The sequence below is a fragment of the Megalopta genalis genome, chromosome 1 (assembly GCF_051020955.1).
Source record: "Megalopta genalis isolate 19385.01 chromosome 1, iyMegGena1_principal, whole genome shotgun sequence".
Lineage (NCBI taxonomy): Eukaryota > Metazoa > Arthropoda > Insecta > Hymenoptera > Halictidae > Megalopta > Megalopta genalis.
The window spans coordinates 38849913-38868360 of record NC_135013.1 but is presented as its reverse complement, the minus strand read 5'-3'; the positions used below and the strand labels follow the sequence as shown (position 1 = coordinate 38868360).

At 48.5% G+C, this 18448-nt stretch overlaps 1 protein-coding gene across 4 annotated transcripts in view; it reads left to right on the top strand.

The window, feature by feature from the left end:
* The window catches only part of LOC117218726 (transcription factor hamlet), a 78302-nt gene that overhangs the window by 36727 nt on the left and 23127 nt on the right, over nucleotides 1-18448 (top strand). For 2 of the 4 annotated variants that reach the window (XM_033467295.2, XM_033467298.2), the window contains exons 2-3: nucleotides 6478-6864; nucleotides 7987-8183. In XM_033467295.2, coding sequence (XP_033323186.1) covers nucleotides 6478-6864; nucleotides 7987-8183 — 584 coding nt within the window. Of the gene's footprint in view, nucleotides 1-1855; nucleotides 2571-6477; nucleotides 6865-7986; nucleotides 8184-18448 lie in introns of those variants that run through there. The other 2 variants (XM_033467297.2, XM_033467294.2) reach the window with 2 other exon arrangements.

Here is an 18448-nt window from a genome sequence, read left to right as displayed (position 1 = left end):
AGGTGAGATCAACATCCGAGGGCGCCGAGACGCTTTTATACCGGTGTAAATCAACCCTCTGGCCAAATATCGCGAACGTACGAAGGGCACCGACATTCCCGGCCATAAAGAACGATATAACTGTACGCGACACATGTCTTCCTGCCTCCGAAACACGCTCGCATCGCCCCCGCAACTCGATTTTCAAGGCACCAAACGAAGATTTGTTTCGACGATTTCCCGCCCGCTTATTATTATTGGCGACGGTTCTTGCGGCGCTGATTTACCGGCTCCCGGAAATTTGAACCAGGGCTTTTTATTTTCGAAGAATCAAACGGTATAACCGCGTTTTTGTGAAACGATCGTCGAACTGCAACGACTCGCAGTTTCCGTTGGACGTTATTGAAAGCAGAGAAAAGGCGTCTCTGAAACTCTACTCCTTCGATTGACTCCCGAAGTCAACGTCCAGATTGACGCGTCCAAACCGCAATGAATTGCGAGCCACGGTCGTGCCGAGAGATCTAGACAGGCTCGTGACAGCTACTTTCCGAAGAAAAAGGTGACCGAGCCTGTCCAATAAAGATTTCGATGGTTGTTCCACTGACCCTGACTCCGCGTGGGGTCCGCTCCGACTGCCGTGCTTTCTGGAGCACTTCTCGACCGAGGGTTCGGCTGGAAAAAAATTGTTCGCACCCCGATATTTGACCTCTGCCTCTGCCTGTAAATTCCGCGTCTTTCGCCTGGAAATCGGGACGTTTTTATTTCGAATATTGAATGGATCACGGTTAACGTTCTATTCCGGGAAACACCACAATTCGTAGCTCGTCCGAGATCTGTACAAATTGGTGATTAATACAGAGCGGAATTGATGCATTTGTTGCAAAAATTAATGGATAAAATACAGGATAGTCAAAATATTGTTAGAATTTAAGAAGACACTGTTACATTATTTTCAACACTGGTTGAAACTATTAAAAGAACAGATACGTTTTTATTTAACACTCGTTTCATACAATTGCTGAACAAAATTTTTATTTTGCACAAAGATATCTCCGTTTAGCGATTAATAAACGCACTATGAATTTGATGCATTTGCGACAAAAATGAGTAAATAACGTTTGAAACTGCGAATAGATTATAAGTATTCATGACTGCTGTTGCTTTCAATTTACCGAAAATATTCAAGAAGCGAAACGTCGGTTGGACTCCAGTTTCTCACAATTGACGCAGACAATTTTTATCCTACACAAAGATTCCGAGTTTGTCGACAACACGCGCTTTCGTCAGAAGCAATTCCTCTAAGAAAAGTTGCAATTAGATGCTAATGGATATTGTTTCAAACGGATCGAACAATGATTGCCATATTGCCAGAGAAACATTTTAAACCTTTGAAAGCCAATGCCGACGTACTGACGACATCAGGACCGCATGTCTTATCCCAGAAGTTGCAAACGTGTAATCTGATTATAGCCATAACAGAAGATCAGGACATATCGATCATTGTTCCCTGCACTTAGGTTTTTCATAGATAATCTTATTCTCCGAGGAATATATTCTTAGCATTTTAAAAACTCCTCGTCCGCAAAGGGTTAATAGGCGAAACGAATAATCGAGACTTTGCAGCGAGCGGGGATTCACAGTCGATGGATTATCGATCGATCATGTCGAGTACAAAGGGGTGTTTTTTTTCGGCGGATCGTTGAACGCGAGCCTCGGGCCGATCTTTGACGTTCGACCACGGACTTGTCTGGTTCGTTATCAGTGTCACGTTTTCCGATTCCTCGTTTCTGCCCCCACCCCTGTCGGCGGTCTCTCAGACTCACATAGACAGCCGCAGGCAGGCAGGCAAGCAGGCAGGCAGGCAGGCAGAGCCGGGTTCCTCCACCAGTGTAACGCGGTCTCTTCTCTCGTTCTCGTGCTCTTGCTCGCACTCTCGAGGGATGCTGTGGCGCGCTGGTGGGGATCCGAATGCGATAGGGGTTGCTCCGCCCGTGGGCCAACCAGAGGTCTCGATGGAAGCGGCTCCGCCACACCCCGTGGATCGTCCCTGGCTTCCCTCGGGAGCCCTCGTCGTGCCATCCTCTTCTCAACAGATTTCGGATCCTCTAGTCTGCCAAGAGCCAGCTGACACGGAGCAGCGCTCTTCTCGTTATCCGTTTCTTATTTCGATCGCGTCTTCGCCGGGCCTGCGCCGCACGACGCGCGACGCGGACTCCCACGGATTCTCCGCTCCGCAACTCCGCTCCGCGATTCCGCTCCTCGCCGAGACAGTCCGCTCGACTGCCCCCTGCGAGGATCGCTGCTACTACCCCCCGCCGGGCGCCGCGCCGGCAATCTTTATCGCCGCGGAACGACGATCATGCGTATCGATCCGCGGATCATGGACAGCACGACCCGCTCGGAATTTGTCGCGTACCCCGCCGGCCAGTGTGTTGACGTGTGAAAACTCTTGTGACTCGGCTAGCATGTGTGGACAGTGTCGTTGACGTTCTATGCTCGAAGATTCCTCGGAGTGTCTGTCGCCCACCCACGTCGATCACCGATGAGCTGCCTCGACCTATCGCGACCCATGGTCGACTACAAGATGAATGGTAAGTCGCGCCAGCTTCCGGCAGGGTCGACCGACACGTATCAACGATCTCGCCCGCGTCGATCGCTCGCGAAGGAAACTGAATTAAGGCTGCAGACGGTCGAAGGTGAAGTGCCGCCGATAAAGCCTAATGCTCGTTAATGTCACGCTCGTGCCACAGGAAATAACAACGATACCGCGAGAATTCGGGATCGTTCCGTATCTATTTTTATCGCATTACGCTCCGATTAGAGACGATCGTTTCGATCGATTCGCCGGGGATCGCGACGCAGGAGCGCCCGACAATATTCTTTCGTGATCCGTTGCGAGTATCGTTGCGCGTACTCGTGGTCGTTCCATAAGAATGGCGGCAGAAGGAAGCTGAACCGCAACCTATCCGGAGTACGAACTGCACGGATTCGTTCCTCCGTCCAACTTCGTTTTCTATCTAATTCCGTGACAAGCTGATAGCATTATCGCCGCTCGTATCGATGATACACGGATGCATGTACGCACGCCTCGAGATCGCAATTTTTAGTTGAGCAGGCGATCGCAGCCTGGTCCCTCTGTTCTAATTAGCTCCGGAGATAAAGGGGCATTTAGACTCGCGAACGGAATCGTTTGACGAGAACGATACGAGCTAATGGGGCCCTACGCGTGTTCCATCAGGATCCTCGTATCACCAGGATGTCCTGTGCGGTCGGGGCAATGCGGTTTACTCGCTTGCGAAGAGATTCGCAATTTGCTTAATTATCTTTTCCGGGATCCGTTCGGGAATATATCCAGCCGGTTCCTCGATTTTTCTATTCAAGCTTTATCGACAATTCCGAGCTATTTTCATCGAGACAGTTGGAACGAATCGCTTGTAATCGGGTCAGACTCGCGATGATGATCTCAAACAGGAAATCAAATTCCGTTCTCTTTGGAAATGATTAACCCTGTCGCTGCTGCAAATGTATATTTGCGATGTGTCTATTATATCTATTATAATATGTATTATAATATTGTAATAGATTATAATATTGTAATAGATTTTATAATACATTATAATAGATTATAATAGAATATAATAGATATAATGGACATATCTTAAACATAAGTGAAAAGGTTAGAGGCTATAAATATCCTAGCTGCAAAATAAGTCATGCTCGGAGAGGTTGACACTATCTCGAAGTTCTTGAATGAGCTTCCTCTTCGCCTGTAGTAATTTAAGCGGCGGCCTTATCGCAAGACCGGAGTTTATTAGGAAAACGTAAACATCTAGTTAGGTTCGCCAGGCTTGCACGTGCGAGGTAATTACGTGTCGATGGAGTACTCGCTTTCCGAGTTTGTTCTATCGTCGGGCAAATATACGAAACACCGGAGCCACTCGTGACGATGTACGATTTCGTTGAATTTGATTCGATTTATCATAGAAACGAGTAGCTCTTGTTTCGCGCGATCACAAAATCATTCTCGCGGCAAGCAACCGTTTCGGCGTGGAGAATTAGTTGGCTTAAAATTAATCAGCCTGTCTCGGGAACAGCTCGATCAAAAAATCTAGCCACGACGAGCGTCGCGAGTGCGTTAATACGCTTTAATTGGAGCAACCTGTTTACCCTGGAGGCGAAAGGGTCCGCGAGCAAAAAAGGTGGGAGAGCCCGGGCGTCTTCCCACGAGAAATTTTGATTCTCTGTGCCCTAAGCGGAGCGCGGCACTCGAGCTCTAATCGCGTCGGAAGCCTCTCGAGCCGCTATCATCGGGGATAATATCGCGTATGGTTCAACAAGTACTCGTGGCCTCTGTCAAGGGAGAGAAAACGCCGGAGCACTCTAGTCCCACAGGAGTCAAAGACCCCTGACGCGTCGAGAGTTTTCCAAATATTGTTGTTGCATCGTATCGACGAGTCGCAGAAGAGGATCCTCGAGCTTCCTATCCGGTGGGGAGCCCGAAGAACGCCGCCTCTTCGCGAGCGATCCTCCCGGATCGGTGGTCTAATCGCTTGTCCTGGAATCCTGTTTATTTTATCGATCAGACCGGATATCCGTCTATAGAGGCCGAATGCTGGCCGATTATCCCTCTCTAGCGCGGCGCGGCGCGGCGCAGCGCAGCGGCGAGAACGTTATCTTTACGATTATTCTTTAAAGGATCCCGCGATTTGCCGGTATCGGGCGAGAGCATCATTCGCCACGGAGAAACACGCTCACGTCCCGGCATCCGCATTATCGTCTGTCTCCGCGTTTCGTGTCGATTAGCTCGCCAAGCGGGATCACCGTTTCCTTTTACGACTGGCTCTCGCGACCGCATAACTCGGCGGATCCTTAATCCGTCAAGTGTTTGCTCTCTCTCTTTCTCTCTCTCTCTCTCTCTCTCTCTCTCTCTCTCCCTTTTTCTCTTTTCCTCGGGTCAGGGCAGAATTGAAGCTGGCCCCGTAAAATTGATAATTTCCACCGGTTTTATTACACCGACGCGACGGTCCACCAACGCGATATCTCGATCCTGTTGCGGCAGAGAAAAAAGAGAACAGACACGGTCGATTCGAGAGAAATAGAGAAAAAGAGAGAGAGAGAGAGAGAGAGAGCCGGAGCATCGTAAAAGTTCCACAATGCGAACGGAGTGTGGCCTCTTCCTCTTCCCCGGGATACACCTGCGAGCTTGTCGGCAATTTGCCCAGCCTAGCGGATTCACAGAGAGCTTATACCCTGTTTGCAGAGGACTATGGATCGTCGCAGGTCTCCGTCTCCGTCTCCGTGTCACCGCGGGGACGAGCGCAAACCTCCTAGTTTGCTTTTAGATAGCCGATACAACCGGCCGGGATATCTTTCGATTCGAAGATAACGGCCTGATATTAGAAGGGCCCGGCGTATCCGGTCCGGAGTTATGCAAACAAATCCAGATTCGGCGGACTCGACGCCTCCGAGGTTTCCGGAGGATCCGGCGATCGAGATTATCGAACGAATGAGAGAACAGAGGCACGAGGCCCCGAGTTACGAAGCTACGAAGCATGTACGTGCGGTCGCATCCCAGCGTCCACGTCTTTTCAGGAAAAACCAACGAAACAGCAAGGGGGACAATATAATTCTCGGCTTATCGCGTCAAACATTCTCGGCTCGGGTGTCGCATCGCACGCTCGCCAAGCTTGTGACTGTGAAAACCGACCGGCGGTCTCGAGGAGATAGTGTTCTTCGATTGCCACTTGTCCTTGTGTGCCTAGGATTTCGTCCAGCCTCCCCGTGCAGGGAAAACGCCGGGGGTCTCGGCAAACAAACCGTTTCTCACCGACAGCCACTTCTCTCTCGCTCGCGTTTCTCTCGAAAACACCGAACCTTTCGCAGCGACATCCTCCGACTTTTCACATTTTCGGTGCCGGCTCCCCGAAAATACGAAACCGTGCTGCCTTATTCGGATTGAAAAACTCTGAAATACACGAAGCTCGAAAGAGCACTGCGGCATATCGTAGACGTAAATATCGCGGAATCTCTGCGATTGTTGTCCATCGTTGTTTATCGCGGTCCAAGCGGCGCGCGTCGCAACCCTGCAAACAAAAATTTGAGGTCCGATATATCGGAGCGTCGTAGTTCCGGCGTCAAGGTGTCAATGTGTCAAGGTGCTCGGGTTCCAGAGGAGTCCGCGTTTTCTGAAGGAACGACCGGCGCGCGGCAGTTTAAAAAGCCATTCTCGCCTCGGAGCCGGTTCGGTTCGATTCGATTCGATCGGGTTCCGGGCGCACGCAAATCTCGCCGGGGTAAATTGAATGTTCGCCTCGGAACGTAATCTGCGAGCGGAGTTTCCCCCCTCCCCCAAGCGTGGGTGGCCTGACCTTTCGTGGCCGTCGGCCACGGGAGGGGAGAGGCCGATCTTTAATCTGTGTCACCGGTTGTCGCCGGTGGTGAAACGGGAGCCGATTTGTCGCGAGCCCTCTGACCAGGCGATCTCTGCTCTTGTTCCAGGAAGCAGCGACGAAGGCGAGTCGACGTCGGGCACGCCGGTCGGCACCGGTGCCGGTGAGAACGCGGACATGGAGGAGAACGGCTCGGTTCGCAGCGGCAGCAACAGCAATAGCAACAGCAACAATGGTTCCAGCAACCCGGTATACAGGGACCTGAAAGCTTTGCACGCGACCAGCGCCCACGATGTCCCGCAGGACTACAACCCGCAATCGAGGCCCGCTTATCAACGCGGCTACTCTCCGGCCATGGACAAGCAGCCGAGCTACGAGAAGGATCCGCACAGGCCACCCTCGTCCAGGGAGGAGGACAAGTCCTGGGACTACAGCGAGAAGGCCGACCGGAAGGACTACTCGAGGTCGCGGGACTCCTACAGAAACGACTCGTACCGTGAGTGGGCAAGATTTTTCTGACTTTCCCGGGGAAAAATTCAACCGCGCACACGTCATCGCCGGCTAATTGCGTAAATTAGAATACTGGGTCAACCGCGGCTGTTAATCTTACGAATTACGGTGTAAATTGTCGCGAGACGGGGCGCTTAATTGTCCGGATTAGAATAGTAGGTTATCGCTCGCGGGTCGGTTATCGAGAGGATTTAATTTCCTAAATTACGACGTGGCTGCCGCCGGTGCTCGCCAGCCGTCATTAGTTCCTTGGATCGTACTCTAATTAGTTTTATTACCTATACCGGCGACCGCGTGTGTCAAACGGCCTACCACGCTCAGGCGAACATTAAGAATCACGATTTTTTAGCGACTTTGTTTTCGAACGCTTTCCACCTGTGCCACAACATCTTGGTAGCTTGGCAACGATTTTTAGTCTTGGATCGGTTAGCAGAATCGTTCGTCAACCCTGGAACTACCGATTCAGTTCAGATGACTGGTTTCTGATTTTTTCTTTTACGCTTTCTGATATTATGAAAATGTTTCTAGGAGATACTTTTAGAACAACTTCTTTATACAAGCGTAATTATCATAGAAATCGCACGAAGTTTAAATAAATGCAATCTCGCCATTGTTATAAATCAATTTATAATAATCCCGTAAAGGTCTCGGTAGTTCTAGCGTTAAGCTTCTTTGTTCGAGGCCCTCGATGCCTCGTGTATTTGAACAAACACAACGAAATACAAAGCTATCATAAAACCTAGTTTGTAGTAAAACTTCAGTTGCCATTCGTTAAAATTCTTTTTCGTTACACCTTTGCTTCGCCTGCTAATAAGAAAACTAAATAATTAAAATATCGGTCATCCGGTGCTCCCATGAACTATTCGCGAATACTCAGATAGCTCTTGTAACACATTGAGCAGAAGCGTACCTCGCACCTGTCCCTAAAGAGTTAAAGAAACCAGGTCAGTTTACACGATTAGGTTTCGCTGTTCGAGCCTTGTGTCAACTGAACGATGGCTCGAACAATCTATCATTGTTCGGAGCGGGAAGATTGAGACATTTGACACGCGCGATCGAGGGATCGCGGCACGCTGGTTCGCGGTGGTTACAGCTTTGACGTTCGCAGAGGACGCGGTGAAGCAGGAGCAGAAGGAGCAGTCGAGCCGCGAGTGGGTGTCACCTGTGCCGGAAGTCGAGGTGGGAGGCTCGTTGCCCGGCGGTCCTCAGGTGCGAGCGAGGAAGGACATTCCACGAGGTGCAAGGTTCGGCCCGTTCCTCGGGAAATGGGCGAGCGAGCCTTTCAACCACCGCTACGCGTGGGAGGTGAGTTGCATTTCTTGCTTATCGGCGGCTGAGCGACGTTATCCTGGATTTCCGAGCGTCTCGGATAAACGAAGCGGGCGTATCGACGGCCCCGCGCGCGATCGTATTCGGAACCGTCTCGGTACCGCTCCCGAAGGAGCGCAACCGTTCCTGGAAACTGAGTCGCATAATCTCCGCGACAGTTTAGGGCTCCCCGCAAAACCGAGGATTCGCTGGCGATATTATCTCGCGCCGGGGTTCTGGCCGTTTGAAAGATGATCGATCTGTTTACGGCTCGGGATCGAAACGGAGGAATACTCTGCCCGAGAAACCAGTGTCAGTGGGTCTGCTATCCTCCTGCTATAATCCCTGGTATTATCCGGCAGATGCCGAAGATGAGAGAGAAGGAAAAAGAGAAAGTGAGTGAGAGAGAGAGAGAAAGGGGAGAGAGAGTGAGAAAGAGAGAGGGACACGGACAGACAGCGGAGCAGACACCTGGTCGCCTCGTTCGTCGAAGGTGTCATCCATGTTGACAGATCTGTCAATTGGCTTACCTTGGACAGCTCTCTCTCTCTCTCTCTCTCTCTCTCTCTCTCTTTCTGTCTCGCTTTCTCTTCTTTCACGTTCCAGTCGTAGAAAATTCTTTCGAGACTGGCTCGTAGAAACGCCGGGTCCTTAAGTCGACCGTAAAATCGATGAACGGAGTCAAGATCGAGGAAACGGTCCGTTGAATCGCCTCGATCGCGGCGCGGCCGCGCGTTTATTTCGAAAATCGATCGAAATTCCGACCATAATAAAATCACCGGTAATGCCGGTAATTTATAAAATTTTCCTCTGATTATATCGCCGGGGTTCTCGGCCGGTCAGGCCGCGAAAAACGCCGGCCATTATAAAACGATATTATGGTTCGGAGCGAGTCGGTGACTGGCCGGCGCGCCACCGGTCCAGGGGGTGTGATAGATATGATAGCGGCAGCGTTATGTTACGTTAGCGCATGTCGCACTGACAAAATGTAAATGGCGCCATCCATCTAACTGCCGACAAAAAGGCAGCCGGGGCCAACTGTCGGACCGGCGATTACAGGATCGATTAAAGCCAAACTACCCCTTCGTTTCGTCGGGCCGATCTATCAACCCCACGCGCGCGACCGTGCGAGCGCACCACCGGAGAAAGCATCGCGACAGAGATCTCCGCTCCCGTGAATTCTCACCGTGAATTTCTCGCCGCGCGGAGCAGACCGGGCCGCGTCCAGGGTGCCGTTCTCCGCCCCGGTTGCGCGCGGAAAACGCGCGGCGGTTACGAGGGGTGGAGGGAAAAAAGAAAAAATGATTTCTCCGGCGAAGGAAATCCGTGGAATGGCTGGAACCGCGATTTACATCACAGTGTTTGTAACGAACCCAACGGTCGACCGAGAGCGCGATCCTTTTCTGAAATTGGAGAAATCTAGGAGGGATCCCTTTCGCTCGATTCGCACGCTGTCCCCTAATCCTAATCCTTTTCTCACATTCACCGGGAAAGAGGCAAACTTCTCGCGGGATCGAAGGGGAACCGGGCCGATCGCAGAATTATCGATACACTCCGGTTCTCCTGCTTGTCGGACGAAAATCGACGCATTCGGAACACGAATTTTCGATTCGTTAATAGCGAACTGTTTGCTAACCTTTACACGTTCCTCAAATATTTTTATCGTACATTTTGGACCAACAAATCGTGTTTCACGTTACGATTTCATTTGAACGCATTCCCGTCAGAACAAAGCGATTCGCTTCAACAAGGAGCTTCTTCAAAGAATCTTCTGTTATTTTTCTTTTTTCTTCAAATTTTTATTCTTTATGTTAACTTTTATTCTTCTATCTTCAATGATTCTTTTTTTATTTTTATTTTAAAATTTATTCTGTACCAAATCATTCTAAACATCATCATTCTTCAATCATTCTTCACATTTTCCTTTCTGCGATTTTACAACTAATGGATAACTTTCCGTACATGTTCCATAAATAAATAAAATAGGAACACGTAAGGAACACGCGATGGATGCACAGAGATCTACAATCTGGAATAATAATAATAGATTTCGAAAAGCTGCAAAAATCTTCCTACAACTCCGCAAGAAAATCGACTGCTTCACAACCCTTAAAATTACGAAATGATCGAATCTTCACCTCGAGGAACGTGCAAGGGTTATTTCCGTTTCTCGAAATTGTGTAAACATCGACAGAATGTATCGAAGAGAAGGCGGAGGATACCGAATTACGCGGACGAGAAAGTATCCCCTATGTCGAGCGTATTTGCCCAACATTTCGTGGACACTTATGGTACACACACCTGAAGCGGAACGAAGGGAGACGGTTTGGAAGGGAGGTATCGCTGGTACCCCACCTGCCGCGCCGGCCGAGCCTCGTTTTTCGGATCCTCGCGGAGGGCTGGCAGCCAGAAAACCGGGAGGAAGCTAAAAGGGGAGGGATCCTCTCTTTCCGGTTGCGTTTTGCTCGGTGACGCGTGATCCGCAGAGTCGCGGCGTGCCTTCGTGGCGACTAAACCAATCTTAGGCTTAGCTCACTCGTCTGTGAGACCCTCGCGTCGAGGGTACCGCTCCAATTTGCCGAGTGATCTCGAGAACTCGCCTCAAATGATCAATCTTGTGGCGTTTATTCTGCGGACTGCCCTCGCCGCGTTCTTCCAGCTACGATCCATGAGATTGGATCGCCTCGCGTTGTTTTCACTCGATCTCGAACCTTTGGGAAACAACGTAATCGTTTTAGCATTTCGTAATTTTTCTTCATACTTTCTTGGCTGCAGACATTTTCTAGTTGTCCGAGTTAGGTGTGATCAAGTTTTCCATGCTTGAAGCGAAACATTTCACCCCTGGTGATGGAGATTTCTGATAATAGCCTATTAATATACTTAAATGACCGCATATTATTTCCCGCAGGCTTACTCTAAAATCGTGAAAAAGTTATTATCCGGACACAGTGCAGCACATTGCGGTATGATTTGAACATCTTCTGGTAAAATTTTTACTCTAGAATTGCCTTCAAAAGCTTCCAGATTTATGGTTCTGTCCTTTATCCTAACATCTTCGTTTTCCGATTATTCGGATTTACTTGAACTTATATTTAGTTGCATAGTTTCACGTTTCTCGTCATCACTATCATTATTTCGGACACTATTTCTGAAGTACAGTCGTTATCGCTCGAAATATCGAACAAATCGCCTGCGTAATACTCCAGAAAACTCATTTCGTTACACAAATTAGTGTCCTTTCTTGATATTATTTAAAGGTATTTAATTTTCTTTAAATTAAAATTATTATGAGAATAATAATTAGATATAGAATATAAGAAATACAAGAAATATTCGCTCGAATATTTTGTAATACTTAGCAACTATTGTCAGAACAGATAATTTCAGAGAAAAGAGATAAAAACGAGAAATCTCGTAGCCGGTCTTTCATGTCTCAGCATTGAAACACAAGAGATCTCGTGAGCGGTCGTTTAAGTGTTAAATATGAGTGTTATTTCGTTCTTTCAAGCCTGAATAAAATTCAAATATAATATATCAGCGATAATCCCAACGATAATATATCAACATTCAAGTAAATATAGGCGCACAATGAATGTAAATATTGTTTTTGTTCTAATAATCGTTGCGACTGCGAAGAAAATGGCACGACGAGGGGGTTAATGCAGGCAAAAGTCTTACGCTTCTGGCATCGGTGACAGTTCTATTTCTATGAACGTCCCTGAACAGAAAATAGTTGGATGTATGAGACTTCTAACGCTTCTAGGAACAATAGACGATGTTTTCACCGTCTGAGAAAATCATCAACGCTATCGATCATTTAAATCAGAATTGCACCGTCGAAAGAAGATAAATGCTCGCTTCACCGCCGAAGTCGATCATTACTTACAAAAATTACAAAAATTACAAAAATAGCAGTAAGCGAATTTAAAAATCCTGTGTGCCTACGTGCGAATCTTGGAAATGTCCGAACAATTTCGCTCGCGATATGAGTTGCGTATTTCGCGGGCAAGGTATTTGTTCGCCAGGAACGGTTGTTTTCGTAATAGTCAGGATTTCCATACGGGATAGGAGGGTCGTCCGGTTCCGCGATCCGTAGAATCGCGACCCCCTCGAAATTGCCGTTCGGTGCTCGTTGATCGGCATATTGGAAGCATCGTCGATTCTTCCGCGTGATCGCTGACGGCCCCTCTCGAGGTCTCTCTCTTTTCTCTGTGGACGAGAGAGCGAGCACGGCCGAGCCGTCGAGCAAAGGGCGTGGAGCAAAAAGGAGCGGAAGATCGGTTGTTTTTCATAGCGAAGCGGGCGCACGCGGCTCGGCGATCGCGCGGACCACTTTTTCGTGAAATCGGCTGGAAGGCCGTGCCATTAGCGGCGTATGTCGCTGACAAATCATATAAATGGCGACTCTCGACGGAGCGTGTCCTCGCGTAAACCGCACGAGAGCCACCCCACTGTCCAATAATGAGAGGAATCGTGCCCGCAAAAAGAGAGGCCGCGGCACCAGGCTCTCTCGCCCCACCCCGATTCAGCCTTTGGCAAAAATCTCTCTTCGAAAACGTTACTTAATCGTCGGCTGCGAGCGTTGCGCTGCGCCCTTCTCGGATTTCGCTCCGCCGAGACGATCTTCATTGAAATAACAATGTCCGCACAATGGCCCGGTCTTCCTAGCACGCCCACCACTTTTGCTCGCAGCACCCTCCGCAAGGATCCTCGTCGGATCCACGCAGGATCCTCGTAGGTGGTGAGCTGCTCCGGTATTGTAGATATTATTAAATTCTTGCTCGATGTGGACGCATGTAGACAATCGACGTGTCGGTCGTTCCGGCCGTACAATGCATAACACCGGCGCCCCATTATTCGTGGACATTGTCCAGGTGAACTGGTCTTAGGGGCGTTGCTGGAGGTCAAGCCCCGGAAGTGATTCGACAATGAGCCACATTATGCTCGAGAGACCCCCTTGCTTCTCCACCTTCTCTTCCTCCTCGAGACTCGGCCTCGATCCTTCCATCAACGTGTGCACGGCTCTCTCCTTTTTGCGAGGTTTTCGCGAGTCGGCCCGGAAGGGTGTTTGGGCTCGAACTGCGGCGCGACACCGCGTGACCTTCGATTTCTCAAGGCGTAGGGTTACGCCGTGATTCTCGCCATTTGAATTCGTAACCGGAGCCAGAGAAGCGGCCGGGGAAAGATCGGCAGGAAACAAGTGACAATCAAGTGACGCGGGGAATGTCCGGCTTTGTGAGGCCCGACGTGTCCCATGGTCATCTATCCCGATCTGTGCGAATCCACCGATCGAGGGAGCGAACTCGCACCCCTTCGACCGACGCTCTTCCGATCCACGCCCTTCGATCGCCGATTCCTCCGGCTATCTCGCGTCCGGTCTGCGCGTGACGTATCTACAGTTCGCCTACCGTTCCTCGCTTTTTACGGACGGCGATGGCAACTCGAATTTTGAAATGCGGAATGAGCCGACGGAATTTCCGTTCGGCATGCACCGAGGCGTGCATACGTTATCCGTGGCAAGGACGGGAATGCAAGGGGTCACCGGCTAACTAGCCCTTTTCTCGAGGATCGGGTTTTTGATTGACGGGCTTGGTCAGGCTCGCTCGCGGCAGCACCTTCTCCTATTATGTTAATGAACCTATGACACAGCTTTGTACGGTCCGAATCGTTAACGTGTATATTTTGACATTTAAATTCACCGGGGCAACGAGTTCCCGCCTCTCCCCTCGAACCCTTTCCTTTCTTGCCCGGCGATTCTCCGCGACTTTAGAAAATTAGGGAAAGTTTTTGCATCGGCTGCCGATTCACGGTGGGACAAATGGGCAATCTAGGCGGAGAAGAAATTGATCTATGCCAGGAAATAGATGTATCTTCCAGAATGTTTGCTGTGACTAATGATACCCATAATAATATATTTTGTCACCGTATAAGCATAAAAATCGTTGCATTTTTTGGAATCGTATCACGATGAAGTTATATTGGGTTGGCAACTAAGTAATTGCCGATTTGTTCAATGAAATAAAAATTTCTTTTTACTTGAAACAAAGTTTAATCTGTAATGTATTTTCCATTTTGTTCGATGACCTATTGCCATCTCTCTGACAACTTGAAAATTCCACGCTCGTAGAAAGTCTGATCCTTTTCGGCCAAAAACTGAGTTAAGTGAGATTTTACAGCGTCATCATCGTTAAAAGTTTTACCACGAAGGGAGTTGTCCAGGGATCGAAATAAGTGGTAATCCGATGGCGCGAGATCAGGGCTATATGGTGGGTGTAACATCAATTCCCAACCAATATCCATCAATTTTTGCCGAGTGGACAAAGACGTGTGCGGCCTAGCATTGTCCTGGTGGAAAATGACACCTTTACGATTGACCAATTCTGGTCGCTTGACCGCTGTATTCAATTTGTCCAGTTGCTAACATTCACGGATAATAAAAAATAACATAATAATAATAATAATTTTGTAATATAACATTTACGAATATCATACAAATGGGAGTGAGAGACATCTATATCTGAAATCGGCAATTACTTAGTTGCCAACCCAATACATTCATTTGGATTGTAAAGGAAGTTATATTCCAACAGAATCAGAAAAAGTAAACAGGCCCGCAATAAAGATGCGAGGATGGGTCGCACACACTACGAAACATTCACGTAAAGCCATAAATGTTGATTTATTGTAAAAATCGGTACTTCTAGAAAATCTTAAACACAATAGAACAATACCAGAGCTTCCGTCCAACTCCATAAGCGCAGAACAGACTTCAGAATTTTCTGATAACGAAGAATCTGATCAAGATTTTGATTATCGATTTCGTATCTATACATTGTTGTATCTACATATTTCATACTATTATATTACATTGTGTTACATTATACTTCATCACGAATCCTATTTACATTGTGTTCTCGATTATATATTAATTTTATTTATATTCTATTATATTTTATATTTTGAAAACGTTATATACGAACAGCATGTACACGTACAAATAAAACATTTTTGATAATAAAAATTTTTCTTTTAATTCTTGCAATTTCAAAATTTTGTTTACTATTAAAATCGACAGGGAACGAAAGTTTGAAGTCTCCCGTTTACATCGACCACATACAAGTTAGCATACACAGCGTTACCGCAGAGTAGGATTTTTTCTATCTAGATTCGCTGTTAGTCCCTCTATGCGATCGTCCCGTTTCCTGGCGATGTTGGTGGATCCCGTTGCTTCTTCGCGGTCCTATTTTCGTTTGGTCTGTGTACTCTGGCGAAAGGAGGCCGTCGCCCGCCGAGTTACAACTGTAAGGCTTTAACCGGGCTTTCTTTCTGTCAAACCAGCTGTAAACCGGGCTCCTCTCGCTTCGCCACCCCATCGTACCCTCGGCTTCTCGTTTCTCTGGGGTGGCAACGTAGGGTGATAAATCTCGTCCGCTCGTTACCCCACTATCTGTCGATAATAGACATAACAGACACGTGTTGCCCGGTCGTCAGGCTGACCCGGCTGTCCCGCACAATGGAGACGCGTCCTAGGAATCATCGTCTTCAAAGGACGTCCATGCTCGTCCCTGGAACCTTCGACCCGCTGCAATCTACTACCCTCGAGAGACCCACGGTTTATTAAATTTATTCGTTGACTATTGGCCGAGGAAATGGCTCTTTCCTTCGCACGATCGATCCGGCCCAAGTCCAGATTTTATCGTAAATTGTACAAGTCGCTATGCAGTCGACGCTATCTCAGAAATTTCATGTAGCCTACATATTTCATCGGACTCGGCAATGCGTTCAATACGAATGATAACGTTCAAATTGTTCTGACTGCTGTTGCAATGATTCTTAACATTTTAATGGTAGCTCACACAACATGTATGTGATGCTATCGCCGAAGGTTATTGGAAAAACAAAGAAATGGACAAAGAAACTTTCTTTCTATTTAATAAATTGTGCCACATTTAAGTCGTTTCGTATATATTAATATTTGAATACCGATCCCATTCGGAAATTAAATTACCGGAAATAAATTAATTTTTTACTTAAATTAGCAAGTGCGTGGATTAAATCTAATGATGGCGATTCTGCTGTATCTCGCCCCGATCGAGTTAAAAGATTAGCAGGAGGAATAGAAGATCAATTAGTTAAAATATCAGTAATAAAAAACGGTGTACGAAGGGATTGCAGTATTTGCTATGCGAATAAAATTAAAAAACCTATATACTTTATGTGTAAAACTTGTGCGTTACATGTAGGTGATTGCTTTAATAATGATCACACAAAGGAAAACCATTAAATTTGATGTATTAAACGTATTGTTATCGTTGTTGTTGTTTTGTGTGCATGTCAGCACACGTTGAATTATTTCACGATTTTACATAAAGTTTTTTTCAATTAATTCTTCAAAAATATTGCCGGCTCCTGGCGACGTTTAACTGCGTAGACGTGCAGCCATTAAAGTGTTAATGACGCTCGAGGGTCGTCATTCGAGTGTATAAGGAGACAACACATTTATGTTTGAGAGTTCACCTCCCTCGAGGATTGTGACAACAGAGATCGCACGAATAATTTCGAAGAGTATCGCGTCTAATATATTCGACAGAATTTATTTGCACACGAAACAGTTTTTATTCGACGGCGTGGCCGTTATGACGCGGCTAATATCGCGAATTTGAAACGGCCGAGTCTTAAGGGGCGGTTCGGAACTTTGCGAGTTGATAATAAACGCATTGGTTCCCTGGTTTCTCATTGTCACCGCGCTCCGCTTCTCTGTCCCCTTGCCGTCTTCTCCCTCTCGTCGTCTCTCCTTCTCTCTCTCTCTCTCTCTCTCTCTTTTTCCGTCTCTGTCTCTGTCTGCAGCGTTTGGGTAGTTCCATGGGGTTGATGGCGGTACAGACGCCGGATAGGGCCTCGGCGTGTGTAGGAAGCCGTTCCTCGTCTTCGCCGGTGTGAACTTAATTGAACTTGTTCGCCAACTCATAACGAGAAGTCGAGCAAGTGCTCTCCCGGTTATAATTTACGGGAAACAATCGCCGCCTTTGATGTGCCGCCGATTGTCTCGGATCTGCGGGACGGTGTACCGTTCGCGGGGCCGACGGGGGAGGAAGCACAGGTTCGAGAGGAGACGATTACCGGTCCCCCAAGAAATTTCGAAATCTTTCGCCGCAAATCGTATCCCGCAGGGCTGCGAAATTTCGCCCTTTGACGGAAACAATGTGAACGCGTTTGATGCGGTGCCGACGTAGTTAACGGGGAGTTTCGTCGATCGGATTTGCGAAAATTGCCACCGCGCCGGCAAAAATACCAGCAATTTACGAAACACCGTGGCTGATGTTTCATGCAGCGGAGCTGCCGATCGCGAGCGATCCGCCGGTTAACGAACCTACCGTTAAATACGCGCGTCGTTGTTCATAATATTTATCGCACGGCCCGCACGCCGGCCGCGGCGCATTCAAAATGTAAACGCAATCCGGACCGCGAATCGACGAGCAATCAACGGCCGGCCATTGTTCCCGCCGGCAAAAGAACGGGGACCGGAGAAGAAATCGCGATGCACGGCGGCGACGCTTCGACGCGGCGGCGGCGCGTTACGCTCGATGAAATCGCGACAGTTCCGTCGGGATCGTCGCGCGGGGGTGGTCGCGGGCCTCGATTTCTCGGATTAACCGGAGCCGTTGAAGAATTCAGGGTTGTATCGCTCGGCATATCAGCGAGAGATCGGCAGAATTTGCAGCACGGCCGCTTGCCGGTTTGACAGATTGTGTGCACACACGGGCAGCGCGCAGGTTCTGCCACAATGACCGAACTAATCTGGTCAGGTTCGGGGAGGTAGCCTAAGTTCAATATACACAGGAATACACTGCGGCCTGGAGGCGTTCCGCGTGTGTGCCTTCCGCTATTGGTCTGCATTAATCACGACGCCGCCGGTAAGCCTGAGCTGCGCGGTTTCCGACGTCGACTTAATTGTCCCCTGTGTTCCGGAGGGATTCATGAATCGGGATGCACTTGCGTGGAGGAACACACCCCGGGAAACGACGTAACGCAAACCTAATCACGAATATCAGCTAATTAGACGGGGCTTCGCGCGGCTACGAGCGGCACGCAGCGCGGAGAATGTTCGCCGAGGCGGGTCGACCCAGCTTCCAAGAAAGTTCGAGCCGGCGAGCTCGTTCGCCGATCATTCGTCAAACGAGGAAACGTCATTATTCCCCGGCCGGCTGGAGTGGCGCCGGTTTAGAGGGTCGACTCGGTCCCGAGGAGAAACGAATCGGCCG